Source organism: Parambassis ranga, chromosome 13, assembly GCF_900634625.1.
Source record: "Parambassis ranga chromosome 13, fParRan2.1, whole genome shotgun sequence".
In the NCBI taxonomy this organism is placed as follows: Eukaryota; Metazoa; Chordata; class Actinopteri; family Ambassidae; genus Parambassis; species Parambassis ranga.
The window spans coordinates 4,341,993-4,359,278 of record NC_041033.1 but is presented as its reverse complement, the minus strand read 5'-3'; the positions used below and the strand labels follow the sequence as shown (position 1 = coordinate 4,359,278).

At 44.3% G+C, this 17,286-nt stretch overlaps 1 protein-coding gene across 13 annotated transcripts in view; it reads right to left on the bottom strand.

The window, feature by feature from the left end:
• LOC114444539 (eukaryotic translation initiation factor 4 gamma 1-like) overlaps positions 1-17,286 on the bottom strand; it is a 31,427-nt gene that overhangs the window by 6,887 nt on the left and 7,254 nt on the right. For 2 of the 13 annotated variants that reach the window (XM_028419178.1, XM_028419182.1), the window contains 10 exons: positions 16,236-16,430; positions 15,012-15,114; positions 11,235-11,374; positions 7,142-7,234; positions 6,817-6,901; positions 5,016-6,041; positions 4,769-4,857; positions 4,296-4,482; positions 998-1,131; positions 279-902 (listed from right to left, as the gene is read on the bottom strand). In XM_028419178.1, coding sequence (XP_028274979.1) covers positions 279-902; positions 998-1,131; positions 4,296-4,482; positions 4,769-4,857; positions 5,016-6,041; positions 6,817-6,901; positions 7,142-7,234; positions 11,235-11,374; positions 15,012-15,114; positions 16,236-16,430 — 2,676 coding nt within the window. Of the gene's footprint in view, positions 1-278; positions 903-997; positions 1,132-4,295; positions 4,483-4,768; positions 4,858-5,015; positions 6,042-6,816; positions 6,902-7,141; positions 7,235-8,039; positions 8,283-8,320; positions 8,347-11,234; positions 11,375-12,325; positions 12,515-12,781; positions 13,118-15,011; positions 15,115-16,235; positions 16,431-17,286 lie in introns of those variants that run through there. The other 11 variants (XM_028419183.1, XM_028419179.1, XM_028419180.1 and 8 more) reach the window with 11 other exon arrangements.

Here is a 17,286-nt window from a genome sequence, read left to right as displayed (position 1 = left end):
AAGCAAGAAAAAGGCCTAGTATAGGTTCATGTAGTGATGAAGTCACTAGTCAAGTTTCTCAGACCGTTTACTTCAGTGGCCTAGATACATACTATTGTTTGCGGCTTAGTTTTAAATACTTCCCTGTCGGAGGAGAGGAGGCAGGCAGTGCGTCAAAACATGGATATTAACAGACAAACATGACATTACATTTTTGCTGCATGCTGATTAAAAGAAGAAGGAAGAAGAAGGAAGAAGAACAGTGCATTCTGCCTGTGTTTGGACATAGCACCACTTACCCCCATAAGGCAGCGGCACATGTTGGCATAGGCCACCGAAAAGTTTGGCTCAGAGATGGCTTTTTCAAAGGTAAGGTCTATGACTCCTTTTAACCTCTCTTCAGTGTCAATCGTAAGTTCCATCACTTGTTTCATGAGCTGTTGAAACTTTTGTGGGGTCAGTTTGTTAAGGATGCTGCGGACCTGTTTAAACAACTCCTTGGTCTTAATAAGTTCTAGATCGTTCTCCTCGGTTTCATCTCCTGGATGACTGCGAACTGGTTTCTTCACTGAAGGTTTCCAAGCCTTCTCTGCCTTGTTAAGCTGCACGTCATCATTCAGTGACATGCTGGTAATGATCTTTCTCGGCTCTTTCCTTTGGATCTGTTGAGATCGACGTGGACCACCAACACCCATGCCTGTACCTGGAGGCTGTGGGAAAAGAGAAGATGTGGTTTCATTCATAGACTTATCTTCAGGTGCAGTGAGCTGTGGCACAACAACAAAATGGTAACTTACTGGTCCTCTGCTCCCTCCTCCCATGCCAGGCCTGCCAAGGTTGGCGAATGAAGGTGTGAAGTCAGGACCACAATTCATCCCTGGTAGGCGACTGGGGTCAATCTGACGCAGAGGAGTCTTATTTACCTGAACATATAGAAGCTAGAATTAGATACTTGCAAAGATAAATAAGACAAAAAGTGCTAATTGATTACTCAAGCCTAAATACATGCTCATGTCACCTTGTCTAGGACAACATCACTGATGGCTGGTAGACCCTCGGGCTTGTTCATGCTGGCTGAGATAAACTGGAATCCCAGAAGGAACTCCCTGTCATACTTCTTCTTTTCTTCCATGTTAATTGGCTTCCACTGTTCTGAAACAGACAAATCAGTAAAGATGTAGATAAATTCTGCATTCTGGTGACGGTTCAGGAAAAAAATCCGAACCGTTCGGTACACGTGTTTCGGTTCGGGGCGCATGCTCTGTTCGGTTCTGGACATGCGCATCAAGTGATACAGGGAGGCGTTTTCACCACAGCATAGAGACGAGCGTTGTGTCTCTCTCGCTACAGTTGGCGGCTTTTCCATCCATCCATCCATCTTCAACCGCTTATCCGGGGCCGGGTCGCGGGGGCAGCAGTCTAAGCAGGGACACCCAGACTTCCCTCTCACCAGACACTTCCTCCAGCTCCTCTGGGGGAATCCCGAGGCGTTCCCAGGCCAGCCGAGAGACATAGTCTCTCCACCGCGTCCTGGGTCTTCCCCGGGGCCTCCTCCCAGTGGGACATGCCCGGAACACCTCCCCAGGGAGGCGTCCAGGAGGCATCCGAACCAGATGCCCGAGCCACCTCAGCTGGCTCCTCTCGATGTGGAGGAGCAGCGGCTCTACTCCGAGCTCCTCTCGGGTGACTGAGCTTCTCACCCTATCTCTAAGGGAGCGCCCAGCCACCCTTCGCAGGAAACTCATTTCGGCCACCTGTATTCGCGATCTCATTCTTTCGGTCACTACCCAAAGCTCATGACCATAGGTGAGGGTAGGGACGTAGATTGACCGGTAAATCGAGAGCTTCGCCTTCCGGCTCAGCTCCTTCTTCACCACAACAGACCGGTTCAGCGACCGCATTACTGCGGAAGCTGCACCGATCCGTCTGTCAATCTCCCACTCCATTTTTCCCTCACTCGTGAACAAGACCCCGAGATACACAAACTCCTCCACTTGGGGCAGGAGCTCTCCTCCCACCCAGAGAGGACAAACTACCTTTTTCCGGTCGAGAACCATGGCCTCAGACTTGGAGGTGCTGATTCTCATCCCAGCCGCTTCACACTCAGCTGCAAACCGGCCCAGTGCACACTGAAGGTCCCGGCTCGATGAAGCCAACAGGACAACATCATCCGCAAAAAGCAGAGATGCAATCCTATGGTTCCTGAACCAGATCCCCTCCAGTCCCTCGCTGCGCCTAGAAATTCTGTCCATAAAAATTATGAACAGAACCGGTGACAAAGGGCAGCCCTGCCGGAGTCCAACATGCACTGGGAACAGGTCTGACTTACTGCCGGCAATGCGAACCAAGCTCCTGCTCCGGTCATACAGGGACCTAACAGCCCTCAGCAGAGGGCCACGGACCCCATACTCCCAGAGCACCTCCCACAAGATGCCGCGAGGGACACGGTCGAATGCCTTCTCCAAGTCCACAAAACACATGTGGACTGGTTGGGCGAACTCCCATGAACCCTCCAGCACCCTGCGGAGGGTATAGAGCTGGTCCAGCGCTCCGCGGCCAGGACGAAAACCACATTGCTCCTCCTGAATCCGAGGTTCGACTATAGGCCTAATTCTCCTCTCCAGTACCCTGGCATAGACTTTCCCAGGGAGGCTGAGGAGTGTGATCCCCCTGTAGTTGGAGCACACCCTCCGGTCCCCCTTTTTAAAAAGAGGGACCACCACCCCAGTCTGCCAGTCCAGCGGCACTGCCCCCGATTGCCACGCGATGTTACAGAGGGGTGTCAGCCAAGACAGCCCCACAACATCCAGAGACTTAAGGTACCCAGGGCGAATCTCGTCCACCCCCGGTGCCTTGCCGCCGGGGAGCTTTTTGACTACCTCGGCAACTTCAGCACAGGTGATGAACGAGTCCACCACTGAGTCATCAGCCTCCGCTTCCATAACGGAAGGCATGTTGGTGGGATTGAGGAGACCCTCAAAGTACTCCTTCCACCGTCCAACCACCCCCTCAGTCGAGGTCAACAGCTCCCCACCTCCACTGAATACAGTGTTGGCAGAGTACTGCTTCCCCCTCCTGAGGCGCCGGGCAGTTTGCCAGAATCTCTTTGAGGCTGACCGATAGTCCTCCTCCATGGCCTCCCCGAACTCCTCCCAGGCCCGAGTTTTTGCCTCTACAACTGCCCTCGCTGCAGCGCGCTTGGCCTGCCGATACCTATCAGCTGCTTCAGGAGTCCCACAAGCCAACCAGGCCCAATAGGACTCCTTCTTCAGCTTGACGGCATCCCTGACCTCCGGTGTCCACCACCGGGTCCGGGGATTGCCGCCACAACAGGCACCAGAGGCGACAATGGAGGTGGAAAACATGGTCCACTCCGACTCAATGTCTCCAGCCTCCCTCGGAATCTGGGTGAAGCTCTCCCGGAGGTGGGAGTTGAAGATCTCCCTAGCGGAGGGTTCGGCCAAACGCTCCCAACAGACCCGCACAGTACGTTTGGGCCTGCCAGGCCTGTCCAGCCTCTTCCACCGCCAACGGATCCAACTCACCACCAGGTAGTGATCAGTTGACAGCTCAGCCCCTCTCTTCACCCGAGTGTCCAAAACACAAGGTCGAAGGTCAGATGACACGATTACAAAATCGATCATTGACCTCCGGCCTAGGGTGTCCTGGTGCTTTTCAAACCTTTTTTTGTTTAATCAAAAGCTACTAGTGACTCTCTCTTGTGACTTTTGGAGACTGACGTGAAATCATTCTGCAGTCAGGCTACTGTCCTCAACAAGCAGCGGCCGTGTGCACCGATTTCAGCCATTCAACAATCAAAATGTTCATCTCACAGAGGACATTCCGGGTCAACTTCAGCTACAGACTCCATTTTAGTCTTGAAACGCTCATTAGATGCTGCTCTATGAAACTTGTATTCAGAATTTTCTAATTCCAAATCGTTTCCGCACACCGGGCTCTCAAAGTTGGAGTGGTTTTCAAGGTCTGCTCTGCTGTTACCATGGTGACATGCTGACACACAGAGGCATACTAAGCTCTGAATTGCTCTGATTCTCCAGCAATTCAGAGCAATCCTTCACATCAGCATTCAAAGCAATGCTTCAGCTGCAGCAATCAAACTTGCATTTTCTTCAAGAAATGCCCTTTTCTAGTATCATTTTCTTGTCATTTCAATCAAAAAAAATGCCACACCCTGACTGAAACAAATGTAGTCAACTGACACACACTGAACTCGGGAATGTGAGCAAGATAAGGTCACTGTTCAAACTGAAACGCCAGCACAGAATGTTGAAAGGTGTCAAGGTTCAGAGACCCACCCTCTTTGTACTGGTACTTCTTGTCAGCGGGAGGATCTGGCTGAATGTTCTCAGCATCGAGCTTATCCTCCTTGTCCTCCCAGGTCAAGTCTGCCTCCTCTGGGGCAGGTGGAGAAGCAGCAGGAGGCTGGGGTTCGGGTGCAGGTGCAGGGGCTGGCTCAGGTTCTGGTGGGACTACTACCTGCTCCTTGGTCATGAAAATCAATGTTAGATGAGATTCATAAGATTTAAATGTAAATCAGAATAAAACAGTTTAATTATGGAATTAAACTGCCATTTTCTAGGAGCAGAAGGTATGACGTTGCTATAGAATATATAAAACTGATTGGACATGCTGACACACACTGACAGATTGGTACAGAGCACTTCCTCATCTAATGCCTGTAAAACTCATAAGCTACATATTATGGAGGAACATGATGAGACAATGTCAAAGGCATCAACAGTGCCAACCATTTGTCTAATACACAGACCTCTTTAAAGGCATCCAGGAGGTCTCCAACTGCCTCCTTTTTGTTGAGATCCTTCATCTTCCTCTTTTTCTTTGGCACAGACACAGCAGCTAGACAAAAGACAGGTGGCCTCAGTACTGACATATCTGACAGAAGTGACAAAACAATATGTTTTGTAGATGTAGGGGATTGTCATACTTCACAATATATTTGTACCATTTGTGTAGAGCGCATCATTTAATAATACAGGTAAGTGTAAATGACTGACCTTGCATAGTAGTTTCGACAAGGACAGGTGTTACTGCTGGAGGAGGAGGCGTGTCCTCTCTCTCCTCTGCTGTGGGAGGGGGAAGAGTGGGCACTGTTTCTGGGGCACTGTCAGCCGGGGAAACCATCTCTGCAGGCAATGGTGCTTCTTCCTTGGTGCTGGACTGGGGCACTAGAACATCTTCCTTAATATCCATGGTAACCACAGGAACTGCATCTAGTACCTCGGGCTGAGCAGGCGCTGTGTGGATGACTGGTTCAACGGGACCTTCCTGGACAGCTGGTGCAGGTGCTGCCAGGTCAGCAGGTGCAGATGTGGCATGGACAGCTGGCATAGGTTCTGACTGAGGGATGTTTGTGGAGGTTTGTGTAACAGGTTGCTCGCTGATGTCTGGCTCAGCTATGGGGCTGTCATCACGCTCAGCTGTACTGATGCCCGGAATCTCTGGGTCTTGAGGAGCTGGGAGCGGCAGGCCATTCGGTAGGCACAGTTCCTCAGGCTGTGCAATGGGAGACTCCAAGGGGGCCTCTAAGTGAGTGGGTGGTAAGGTGACTGTCAGATTTTCTGGTTCCATCTCTGCCACACCATTGGTGGTAGAGGGAGGAGTAGGGGTTGCGTCCATAGAGGCAGCTATTTCTTCTGCCTTTGTGTCCATTTCTTTGGCCATCTCCTCTTTTGCTTCTGTGGCTTTTTTGTCCGTTTGTGTCTGTTTTATCTGTGCAGCAGAGGTGGGGACAGGGTCGGGAAGGGGCGCAGGGTACGCAGGTACCTCGGGTGGTGAGTGGAAGGGCGGTGTGGGGTCTTTTGAAGGTGCAGGAGCATCCATCACATCTGCAACAGTGGCACTGGGAACAAGTGTGGGAACAGTGTTGAGAGGTGTGTTCTCTACCTCCGATTGCAGAGGGTTAGGGTGTTTATGGGCTGTAGTGTTCGTATCAGAGGAGGTAGCCTCTGTAGAGATGGGGTAACTCTTTTCAAGTTCAGGGGTCTTTGACTGAGGAGGAGGTGGAGGTTTCCCTTTGTCATCTAGAGAATCAAAAGGCAGAAAAAAATATTAATACAATCTAGTTCATCAGTGCAACTATGTTTTAAAACACACTTCTTCAATATTTAACTGCTACGTTAGAAAAAATGATCAGCTGCTGGGAAACAGAATTCACATCATCTGAGAGCATCACTCCTTCTGGGAGACATCATGCACCATTATCCCCATTGTTAAAATGATCTTCTTTCTCATCTGTAGACAGCAGGCCTTTCACTTAGGCCTTATTCATATAATCATAGTAATTATACTGGTATAACCCAGCTCCTACTTCACAGCTAATTGAAACAAACAAAATCAGGTCTGAACCCCAAGTTGGATCACCCTTGAATAGTCAAAATGGTTGCAGCCAGTGAACAATTTCTTATACAGTGAAATGGATGAATGTATAAAATGTTTCAATAGTGCAGCTGATTCATTTCTCAACTTTCAACTTTATTTGAATTTAAGAGCTGTTCAAAATGGTTTTGGAAATACAGAGGGTAAATAATTAGTTGTATAATATATGACTACCATTTGTGACTTGAATGTTATTGTTTAGAATTGTATTCTATTTACTTGCCAATTTACCTTATTTTATATAACCTGTTTCTTGGCATGCATGGAACACTTGGAATGTAAGCAATTTCCCCTGGGATTAATGAAATATCAATAGCTGCTCAAGAAAAGGATAACTGGCTTCAAAAAAATAACTGGGTAATAAGAGGAATACTTATCTTTGTTGGACCATATTCAAGGATTTGCACATGTGGCACTCACCTGGTCTGACCAGTGCTGGTGCAGCAGCAGCTGTGATGCTCTCACCGTTGGTTTGGGCTGCTGTTGCACTTTCTGATCCAGATATCTGTTAAAAGACAAGCAAACACAAAAAAGGTATGACCTTAGTGGAAAGGATAACCAAAATAGCATTTGATTAAGCTGCAAAGAAAAAAAAAATAACATAAAGGCAGTTTAGTCTTTATGCTTTAATATAAAAACCAGAAATAGGTTGTTGTTTCAAGGTAATGGTGAGAAACGGAATGAAAAAACAGCATCCTTGCATAACTCTTGTGTTCACTAGTTTTAGTTCAGCATTGAAGCTCACCTGTGGTGGCGTTGGGGTGGAGCCACTGCGGCCCCCTGACATAATCTCCTCTGTTATATCTCGACCTCCTTGGTTTGGGTCTCTTATTCTTATCTATGGAGGAAAGGAAGATAAGCTGCTGTGTGATTAAACAGATAGGCAGCACTGATGATTGGGGAAATAACATGTTTTCACCAGTTGGAACATAAAAACTTCAAACGAAGAAGAGCAAAGTCAATTTTTAAGATGAGGAGAGTAATATGAATATGAGAAAAGCTGTCCAGAGCTTTCCAGTTAGCTGCCTTCTTTTTTCCCTCTTGCTTATAAACTCACTAGCTGCCTCTTGTTTAATAAAAGGTACATTTCTCACAGGGTGCTGAGGCACACAAAATCCAAACACCAACCACCATCCAAATTCCTCTGCTGCACAACTGAATGTGGTTCAGCTTTTGAGCCCAAAAAAAGCTGTCTGACTAGATCAAGTTAACCAACTTGAAGCCTAATTGTCAAACACATTCCACTGCTGATTTAAGCAGTTGCAAAAATGTCTGACTCAAGAAAGCAAAGCACAATCAGAACGGACAACTGTAAGCTTTCTTATGTACACACACGCAGTACTCAGGCAGAAGGAGGAAAAAGTGAAAATCCGATCACTCACTTACAAGGAGTGCCTGTGCATTGCTAACACGTGTTTTCTATCCAGCCATCTTTTTCTCTCAAACACACTGAAAGTATTTATCCTGTGAAGTCAGAGCTGTCATAAAGGTGGTTATAAGCCAGAATGCTACTAACTACAGTGACGCACACAGTCACTAGACATGGATATAAACTGTACAACGTACTAGCAAGCTGCTACAACTTTTGCTCTTTGGCCTACTTTTGACTTCAAGTGCAACGTTATTTGCTCAATGCTACTGACCTTTACCTGGTTCAGTTTGTCTGCAACTTCACTCCTGCGGGACTATAGACCCTGGTGGGCCTCTCTCATCCTAGAGCTGCAGTAGCCGCTCCAGTTGGCTTGGGGCTGGACTTTAAACCCCACAAAGCAGGATGACGGAGGGATATAAGCAGTAGTTTCACCTCAGCTTAACTCATACAACACACATCCAGACTGAGACCACGATAGCTACACGCCGGTAGAACAGAACAGAGCATAACAGGGCTGGGCCTGACAGTGAGCTAGCTAGCAACTTTACTCACCCTCTCCCTCTCTCATACGCTGAACAGGGAGGAAGAAAAAAAAGGGTAAAGCAACTGGCCTTGTAAAGCTATGGTATTGGAATGCGCACCCCCGCCCACTGAGACTAACAGACAGTTAAAGGGGCAGGAGTGTGAGGGAGGGGCATGGGGGCGAATGGGAGTGTTTCCAGGGGAAAAAAAGTTAGCATTATCAAATAGGCTGCAGCGAGAGCAAGAAACTCCCCCATTCTCTTCCTCTCTCTCTCTCCTGTGGTCCAGCAAACTCAGAAGACAGTCCCTGGATTTTTTTTTTTCAAGCTCACGCCTTCTGAGAGCAGAGGAAACCAGCACAGGAGAGGGGGGGGGGTGCCACAGCAGCAGAGGAAGGCTGGCTGTTCAGCCCTTCCGGCTTAGAAGGGGGAGGAGACCAGTGGCCACGTGGATGTGAGCTATGTGCTGACATGTCCTTCACCCCCCTCCCCTCTGGATTTTTTTCTTTGACACACGTGACAGGGGGAGCAAGAGAGTATGGAAGCAGGAAAAAAGCAGTGTACACATCTATAGCTTTGGGATCGTATAAAAAAAATGACATCAAATAGGTAAATTAGAGCAGTTAAACATATACAGCTTTGTGCTAGAAAACAGTTGACTCTTAAGTTTAAAAAAAAAAACTCACACTTATCTCACACTATCCGTCTCAATCTGTTCTCAATCCATCTGACTTGTATGCAAGTACATAAACCCTGGTACTGTTGCATAGCAAAACAGTCGTTTACAGTTACAGTTAGTTACACACACAACGCCTGCAAATAGGTCACAGCTATCACACTAGAAGTTTCTTTCTGTACACGTGTCCTTTACAAGGCACCAACAAATCTCTACTTACTCTCTCAAAGTGCATCCCTCCCAAAAACAGAGAATATAAATCCTGGAGTGCGAGTGTACAAGCACATACACGTCAACCTGTGTAGAAAGTAGGGTTGGGCAATATTGGTAAAAAAATTAATCACGATTAATTGTGGCATTTAGCTGATAACGATTAATTTGACGATTAATTGATGACAATTGCACTGACATGTTTTTGACTCTAAATCGCCACATTGTTCTAAAATGATTCTGACAAATCATCAGTCAAGTTAACTCTAATTCTAACAGGTTAAGCTGGTAAGAAATGTTTGAAATATGTATTGATAACAGATGCACAAACTGTTTCAAAGTAATAATGAAGCAAACGTTTAAAGTAACTTTGTCCTTTAAATGTTCTTATCTTCGGGTCACAGAGCAGTGCATGTCAACATTAAAACTAAACAGGACAAATAAGTTCAGAAAAAAGTCACATCAGTGATTATTTCAAGTTAAAAAATGTGCAAATGAACCTGTGACTGGAATATGTCCCACACTAGTGCATGTTTTCACTCGTACTGTAGAACAGCAGCAGAAAAAACAAACAAACAAACCGGACAATTCCACATTTAACGGCATGTCTGTGCAAATCAACCTGTTACTTCCTTCCAGCAAACATTCAGTTACTATTGCAACAACCAAAGCTCCACGCTTCACACCTAATGCATGTTGCATGCGCGGCACTATATACTACAGCTGTAGCCGGCGTGGCTTAGGCTAAAGTCATAACTATCTGGCTCAATCAGTAAACTGAACTCCCAAGTCCAGACACCTGAATCATCTTCAGAGAGATGATTCAGGCCACTTTATCTCAGCCCAATCAGGCCATTCAATTGCCATGAAAAAAATGCCATGAAAATTAGTAATATTCCAGAAGGATGCTGTTCAATTTTAGAATCATGTGCTGTAAAGATTAATGGGAAACTGTTTTCTGGCTAGGGTGACATCAAGTTAGCATAAAGAAAATAATCAATTCAAAGTATTTTCTAATAAGTTCAAGCCCATGTAATACTGCTGATATACTGCTACTGGAATCAACATTCTTAATGCATTTTACCTTTTTGTGAAACTTTAATGAGTACTCAACTCATTCAATATACTCTACTACTAGACATTGTTGTACTTCACAACAGCAGGTAAAAAAATCTGCTGTCTACAGTAGGTAGAACAGAACCAACAGACCATTTGCCAGAAGCATCTATTGTAGCCTTAAGTCTCTAGCCTACACAGTGGTGTAGCTTTATTATTTCCAATTCAAAACTCCAGGTTTTGTTTATTTTTCCAAACTGTTAGACCTCAGATTAATATTGTCATAAATGCTCAGGTGTCCAGTTTTTCTTTTCGTTTTTTTTACAGTTGTGCTTTTTGTTAAGCTGCACAGCTGATGAAGGCTACTGGAACAAGACCATTTCACCAACAAAGTAGTTATCGATGAAGCACATACCAACAGGCTAGGGAAGTCTAGACAAAGAAACAAACCAACTACACTTTAATAAAATACATACAATACACAAAACACCAGCAAATTCCCCTCCTCATTTGCTCAGGATATGCAAACACTAAAATGCTGCTAGTAGTCCAACAGTATCATTAACCATTACACAAGATCCAACAATATGAACAGACTGTAAAAGTCTGCAATATCATCAGAACTCATGAGCAGATCTGTCAAAGGTGTCCTGTGGAAGCACCTGTTCGGTTATCACACATGTGCTGTATAGAGCTGGAATTTGAGTCATGAGTAGAAATCACAGATATTATGTGTTCAGGTGGAATTGACATAGAAGTATGATGTGCGCTCAGACACAACTCTCAAACAAAAAAAATCCACTGGTTGAACTTTTCTTTAGGTCTGTCAAACTATGAATTTTAAAAAAAAAATGTATAAAAAAAGTTAATACATCTGTTTCTAAGCCTTTCATTTTGCAATCATTTTATTTTCAGGTCATAATCATGTCCTGAAAGAAAATATTCATTTTAAAATGGCAATTTAAATTGTGATGTGTTTTGTGTTGAAGAATGCTGACTGTACCTGTTTGCGTTCCCTTTTGGTGGGGATGTGCTGCGGAGGCTGAGGTGGTGGTTGCTGTTGTTGAGGGGCAGGGTTCATAATGACCGGTGTCGCCTGAACCGAGGGGGTGAACTGAGGCTGTGCGGGGTAATAGGCCCCTGCTGTGAATCAGACAATAAAATGTAAACCAACACATATTCACTTAAGCCAATATCTGTAACTTGTCACAAACTCATTGGCCTCATGTACACACATTGATGGTAAAATAGAGCAATACATCCCAAATGCTCAAAAGTCTTGTTAAGCTAACTTCGGACAGTACAGCCACAGCTTTATATTCACTACAAAGTTACAACAAAGGTCTTAACAGTGAGGTAAGTGCCCTTTTTCTAAAGACTCAAGTCTTTTCACTGCCAAATGAGGATGCTACACATACAGCATACCGAACACAAGTATTATTATGAAAAGAAGGGGGAAATTCTGAATTTCTCAATCACACATTATTACAACAATTCTCTGCCCACCATGAAATTTATAAATTATTGCAAAAACATGCCAGATTTTTCTTTACTTCACTTCAAGGATGTAAAACACATTTCATCAGAAGCCATATACCCATCTTATCCAGCAAAACAAAAACCTCAGATCCTGTCACTGTCACCCAATTCTCACTGTCACAACTAGGAAATAGCAAATAAGTTGCCTCATTATCTGACAGCAGATTAATTTTCTGAGTACTCCTTTCAGATCCATATTAATATATATGTTCTCATAAAAATCCCCCTTATTCTCTTTAATGGATTCCTAGTTGTCTTTCCACTGACTTTTTTGTCCATAGACAACCAAAGCAGACATGGCACCTGGAAGGACTCGAAGGTAGGCCCCCAGACCATGACACTGCAGTCACTCCCTTTGCACTTTTTCCTTCGCTCATAAGACCATGGATATTTATCACGTTCACAAATTTGTAAAAAAAAAAAAAAAAAAAAAAAAGCCGCAGTCAAGGTAACCCCTCCTCCCCCTAAAATGTTTCCACAAGATTAAACAAACTTTTTTTTTAGCATACCGAGTCAATAGTGCCAACAAGGCACTCAACCATTCAGTGATATTACCTGGCCTCAGATCTGGCCCAGTTACAGCTCAGAACCAGTTGCAGCTCACTGTCAAAGAACTGGGGTAGGAAAAAGAATCCTCAGATTGAAGAGGCCTCTCTTTCAGCCAGGCAGAGGCCAGCTCCAGCTCTGCCTCTCTCTCCTTCTGCATGCATTTCAGCCTAACTCACATTACTGAGTCTGCATTGTTGACCAGGAGCAGCACAGCCTAAATATAGTCAAAAACCCACACCGACTAGGGGAAGAGAGTGCGCGAGAGGGAAAGGGAGGGAAGGCAGAGAAGGACAGAGAGGGAGAAGGGGGGCATTCTCGAAACCAGAAAGGCAGAATGATACTTTTCTTGGACAGGGTCCCAATACTGTAAATAAGTGACTTGAGACATGACTCACAAAGCTCAGACATTTGCAATGGTGGGGCAGGGGGCTGAAAAGAGACACACCATCTAGCAACACCTACCCTCAGAGTCCGGCTGCTCTTGAGACCCACGGTTCCCCATGCTGAATGCCAGCTGAATGCTGCGTTTAGCGTAAAATGGAGAGGGGGTTTCTCCTAAAACCCCCTCTCTGACTGCTTTCTGACAGGCTTTCTGCTTTTCTACAGGTGCCCTCTCAGAATGACTTCTTTTAATGCTCAGCCCTCCCTCTTCCAGCGTGTCTAAGTTTTGCTCCTCCCTCTGACCTTCCTGATTCCTCCCTCCCTTTTCCCCTTGAGAGTGTACTGGCAAAAGAGTTAACTATTAGGCTGTGCCATTCAGAGGGGCTCTGATTTGCCTAAAGAATGTCCTACCTCTCCACTACAGACAAGTTATCTGATCTGTGCTGGCAAAGGCATCAGAGTCTACTACAAAGGGGGGAAGACTGTGTACGCATGTGGACAAAGTTGAGCAAATCACTGTTGGTGGGTGGGAGTCTTAAAAATAGTCACTATACACCGTCAGCAAGTGTGTACGCATGCGTTTTACCTGACTGCTTGAAAAGGACAGAGACTGAGCCACTAAGAGCACTGAAGAAAATTATATTTAAGGGATTGTTACTAAGCATTTACCAAAGATTTATACTGACTGCCAAGTGGTATACTGACTCCAAACAAAACAAATCATTTTTATACTAACTTTTTACACTAACATTAAATGAGCCCCACTCTGTTGCCTTTGTGACAGGCCTGTGCCATCAACACATTCTCACACATCAAACAGTGGTCAGTCCCCACAGAGTCCACAGCACATCTTACAGTCACTTGACCAATTATTTAAGGTCATGTGATGTCATGTGAACCTCAAAGTGAATCACATCTTCAAAACAAACATAACGGGAAGATTTTCTGTATACACACAAAGAGCAGCATAAGCTAACACAGCTTGGCCATAAATGGCACAACAAATAAAAAACAGAAAGAATTTATGTCAAACAATGTATGTCCAAGAAAAGCTTTAAAGTTGTATTGTGTTGTGCAATAAGTGGTTCTACTTTATTAAAAGTATGGAATATGCACTTCTAATGCAGTTGAGCAAAATCTTGAAATGACTAACCCCAAATGCAAACTCTCAAAATATTAGAGACTGTGTTTGAAAATGCTATTATATGGAACAAACCTATATCACATATTGACTACAAATTCAACCCATTTTTCATGTCCGTTCATGTTGAGTTTTTTTTTTTTTTTTAAAGAAGCACACAGAAGCACAGTGTATAGAAGTTTTGTTCAAATACATACAGTGCACATCATACTGTGCATGTTCTGTATAGTAAAATACAAAGTACAGGAACAGAATTGTCTCATAGGAAGAATTGTTTTTACAGGTCTGCATTCAGTCCTGTGTATTTTATTGCTGATGAGCTACAGTTTAACAAAGACAACACATAGTTCAAATGCCTGCTAGTCGAGGGGGGTCAGCAAGTTTCCGTTAGGGCATCATCAGGTCTTGTGCTGTACTGACACACTGTCACCTCTAGAGGGCGTGACAACACATTGGAACAGCAGCAAATACAAGAGTATTGCTGCAGATGTCAAATCATATGACAGAACACAATTGCAATAAATTAACAAAGTAGTCTGAGCATGTCTGACCTATGACCAATACATTATTGTAACAAAAACATACTTCATAGCTCATCACCGATATTAAATGCATTGTGCCAAATTCACTCAACCTGCTCTGACTATAAAGTCTATAAAGTCTTTCCAGAATTCAGCCCCACCCATTACTGATGCACAATATGTCTTCTAGCTGCATTTCATTATGGTCATATGGTGCACGTTGATTTGAAAGAAAGTCATCCATGTTGCCCCCCCCTGGGTGATTGCTGAAAATCATTGCATAACCAACAGCCTAAAGACGTGACACTGCTTTTGAGTACTAAGGAACTTACTCCACTTCGGTTGTACTGCTGCTTCATCTTTAAAGCAGAGCAGCTCTTTAATTCCTGCCTATAAACCTTGATCTATTATTTCCCAATTTATATTATCCAGAGGTGTCCTTAACAGGGATATGTGTACACACTGGCAAGATGTTGGGGGCTGGTTAAGATAAAAAAAATCTGAATCAGAACTTCATGGTTTGCTGGCTGGCTCTTTCTGGCAAGCGCTATTATGAAGACAGATTCAAGGATCCCTAACATGTAAGAATGTTGCATGTGTGTCTCTGTGTGCAAGTGGCACAGACGAGGCCCCAGGTAGAGCCTCTTACCATAAGTACCATATTCAGCGGGGCTGGTGCCTGGGTAGAAGCCTGGGGTGCCTGCTGGGACTGGGTATTGCTGGGGCGTGGCCACATAGGTTGGTGACCGATACTAAGGAAACAAACAAGAGCACAGAAGACAGGAAGAGAGGAACAATAGTAGAGAGAGAGACAAACAGAATCAGCTGATTCACTCATTAAAGTTACATACTGTAGCCTACATGAAGGTATTTATCATCACTTAGCCATACACAGATTAGGAAAGCTTGTGTCACTCTGGCAGTGTTTTCAATTCTCTTTTGTTACAATAAGAAAGAAACATGTTTGAGTTTTAACAAACTCTACTACTACTACTACTACATGAAAATTTATCAAGCTGATGCATTGCTTTGGCACCAAATCAGTCCAATACACTGCAGCATTTTTTTTAAAAATCTAAATATTTACAATGTCATGTAGTCACAACAAAAACTGCACGATCTTAAGCAAGGACAAGCGTCTCTAAGGAAAGGAGGCTTTCCAGACCTATGCAGTATGCAAGCTTTTAAAGTGAAATTTTAAAGGTGAAATATGTTGGAAACACTAAAAACATGAGCACAGAACACCATCATTCAGATAAAGGATAGAGAATAAAAACCTTTAGTTGGTTAGTTAGACTCTCAACCAACTCAGAGCAGGCAAAGGAAATAGTTCAGTCCATAACCTTATTTATTTTTACAGTATGATTGATATGTTGTACACAATTAATGACACTGCCCAATATTTGATTGAGTAGATTGCAGTCTGAATCATTTAATATGTATGTAGTTGGAATTGCACTAGTCTTGCAACATGATCATTTTCATACACATATTGCCAAACAAGGTCCAGACACACAGCACCCTCCTTTTGGATAAGAAAAAATGTATCAAAATTTGTGATATTTATTTGGAAACCATAAATTCCACTTCCTCTATTAAAGGTATTAAGGAGACGGACTCGGGATTGTTATTACTACACAGTGTCTTACACAACCATCAGTGCTGAATGATATATAGGCCTCCATGTGTTGGAGCAATATTTTTAACAATAAAAACACACACATTCTGCATGTACAACAGCATGGCCCCACGAGAGTCTGGATGCATAAATTGTTTAGCAGTGGAATCCCAATATCAAGACTTTTTAAGATCTAAACCCCTCTTGTAGTAACAACTTTGTTGTGTAAGAGCATCACAATGTGTGCCTCCTTACCTGTCCTTGTATGAAGTAGGCAGGTCCCTGTGGTGAGCTGGGGAAGGGCAGCTGTTGCTGGGGGATCATCATCATTTGGGAGCCAGGACCTGCCTGGTAAACATGGGTGGGTGTCACAGGACGAGGGGCACTGCTGGGTGGGACACCCCGAGGCCCACTGCTAGGAGGCAAGTTGGGCCTGTTGGGATAGTAGGGCTGTAGAGGAGACAAGGAAGCAGAAAAGGTAGAATACAAAAGATAGGTTTGGAGGGTTAGACAAATGTGAAGACAGTGGTAGTGAGGAAAATTGAAACATAAGGAGGAAGAGAATACAGAAAAGAAGGAAAGAGACAATAAAACAGGGGAGACAAAAAACAAATGAAGGAATTAGGTTATTTTTCTGAAACCTCTTACAATAATAACATGCCCACACATGATTTTATCTCTGGACCAAGTGAGGCTAACTTGTCTAGCCTAATATTGTAGTTAGGCTAATCAGTTGTCCATGAATCTGTGGCTAGACTCCAACTGCAAACATATTGGCCCAGGCTGCCAGCAGAGATAAAGCAGCTAATGCTGGTTCATTCAGAGCCTCCCTCATTGACATTCTGCTGCTGGCCTGGAAGCTAACCACCGTAGCCAGCAAAATTACATCAAGCCAACAAAGAACGACACCACCAGATATTAGACACATGCATATGCACTCCTTAAGAGAATGAGAAAACAGAGAAGCGAAAAACTGGAAGAAAACAGTTACCTGTAGCGACCTGAAGCTTCCCTTCAGCAGCACAAACACAGATCACACACAGAAACACATCAAATGGAAGCAAGAAGAGGGCAGGAAGAGAAGGCACCACAATCAGTAAGAGCACAGCGCCCAGAAACCCTCTAGTCTGAGCCAAGCAGTGAATTAACAAGCAGCATGCAGAGATCAACAGTGAATCCCAGTCAACAGTTTATTTGCTCTATGTTAAAACGGAGACTTGAACTCACTGGAACATGGGCCACAAGCATTTTTTTTGTTGTTGTTATTTTATGTATATACATTTACTTATATTCTCATGATATCAGC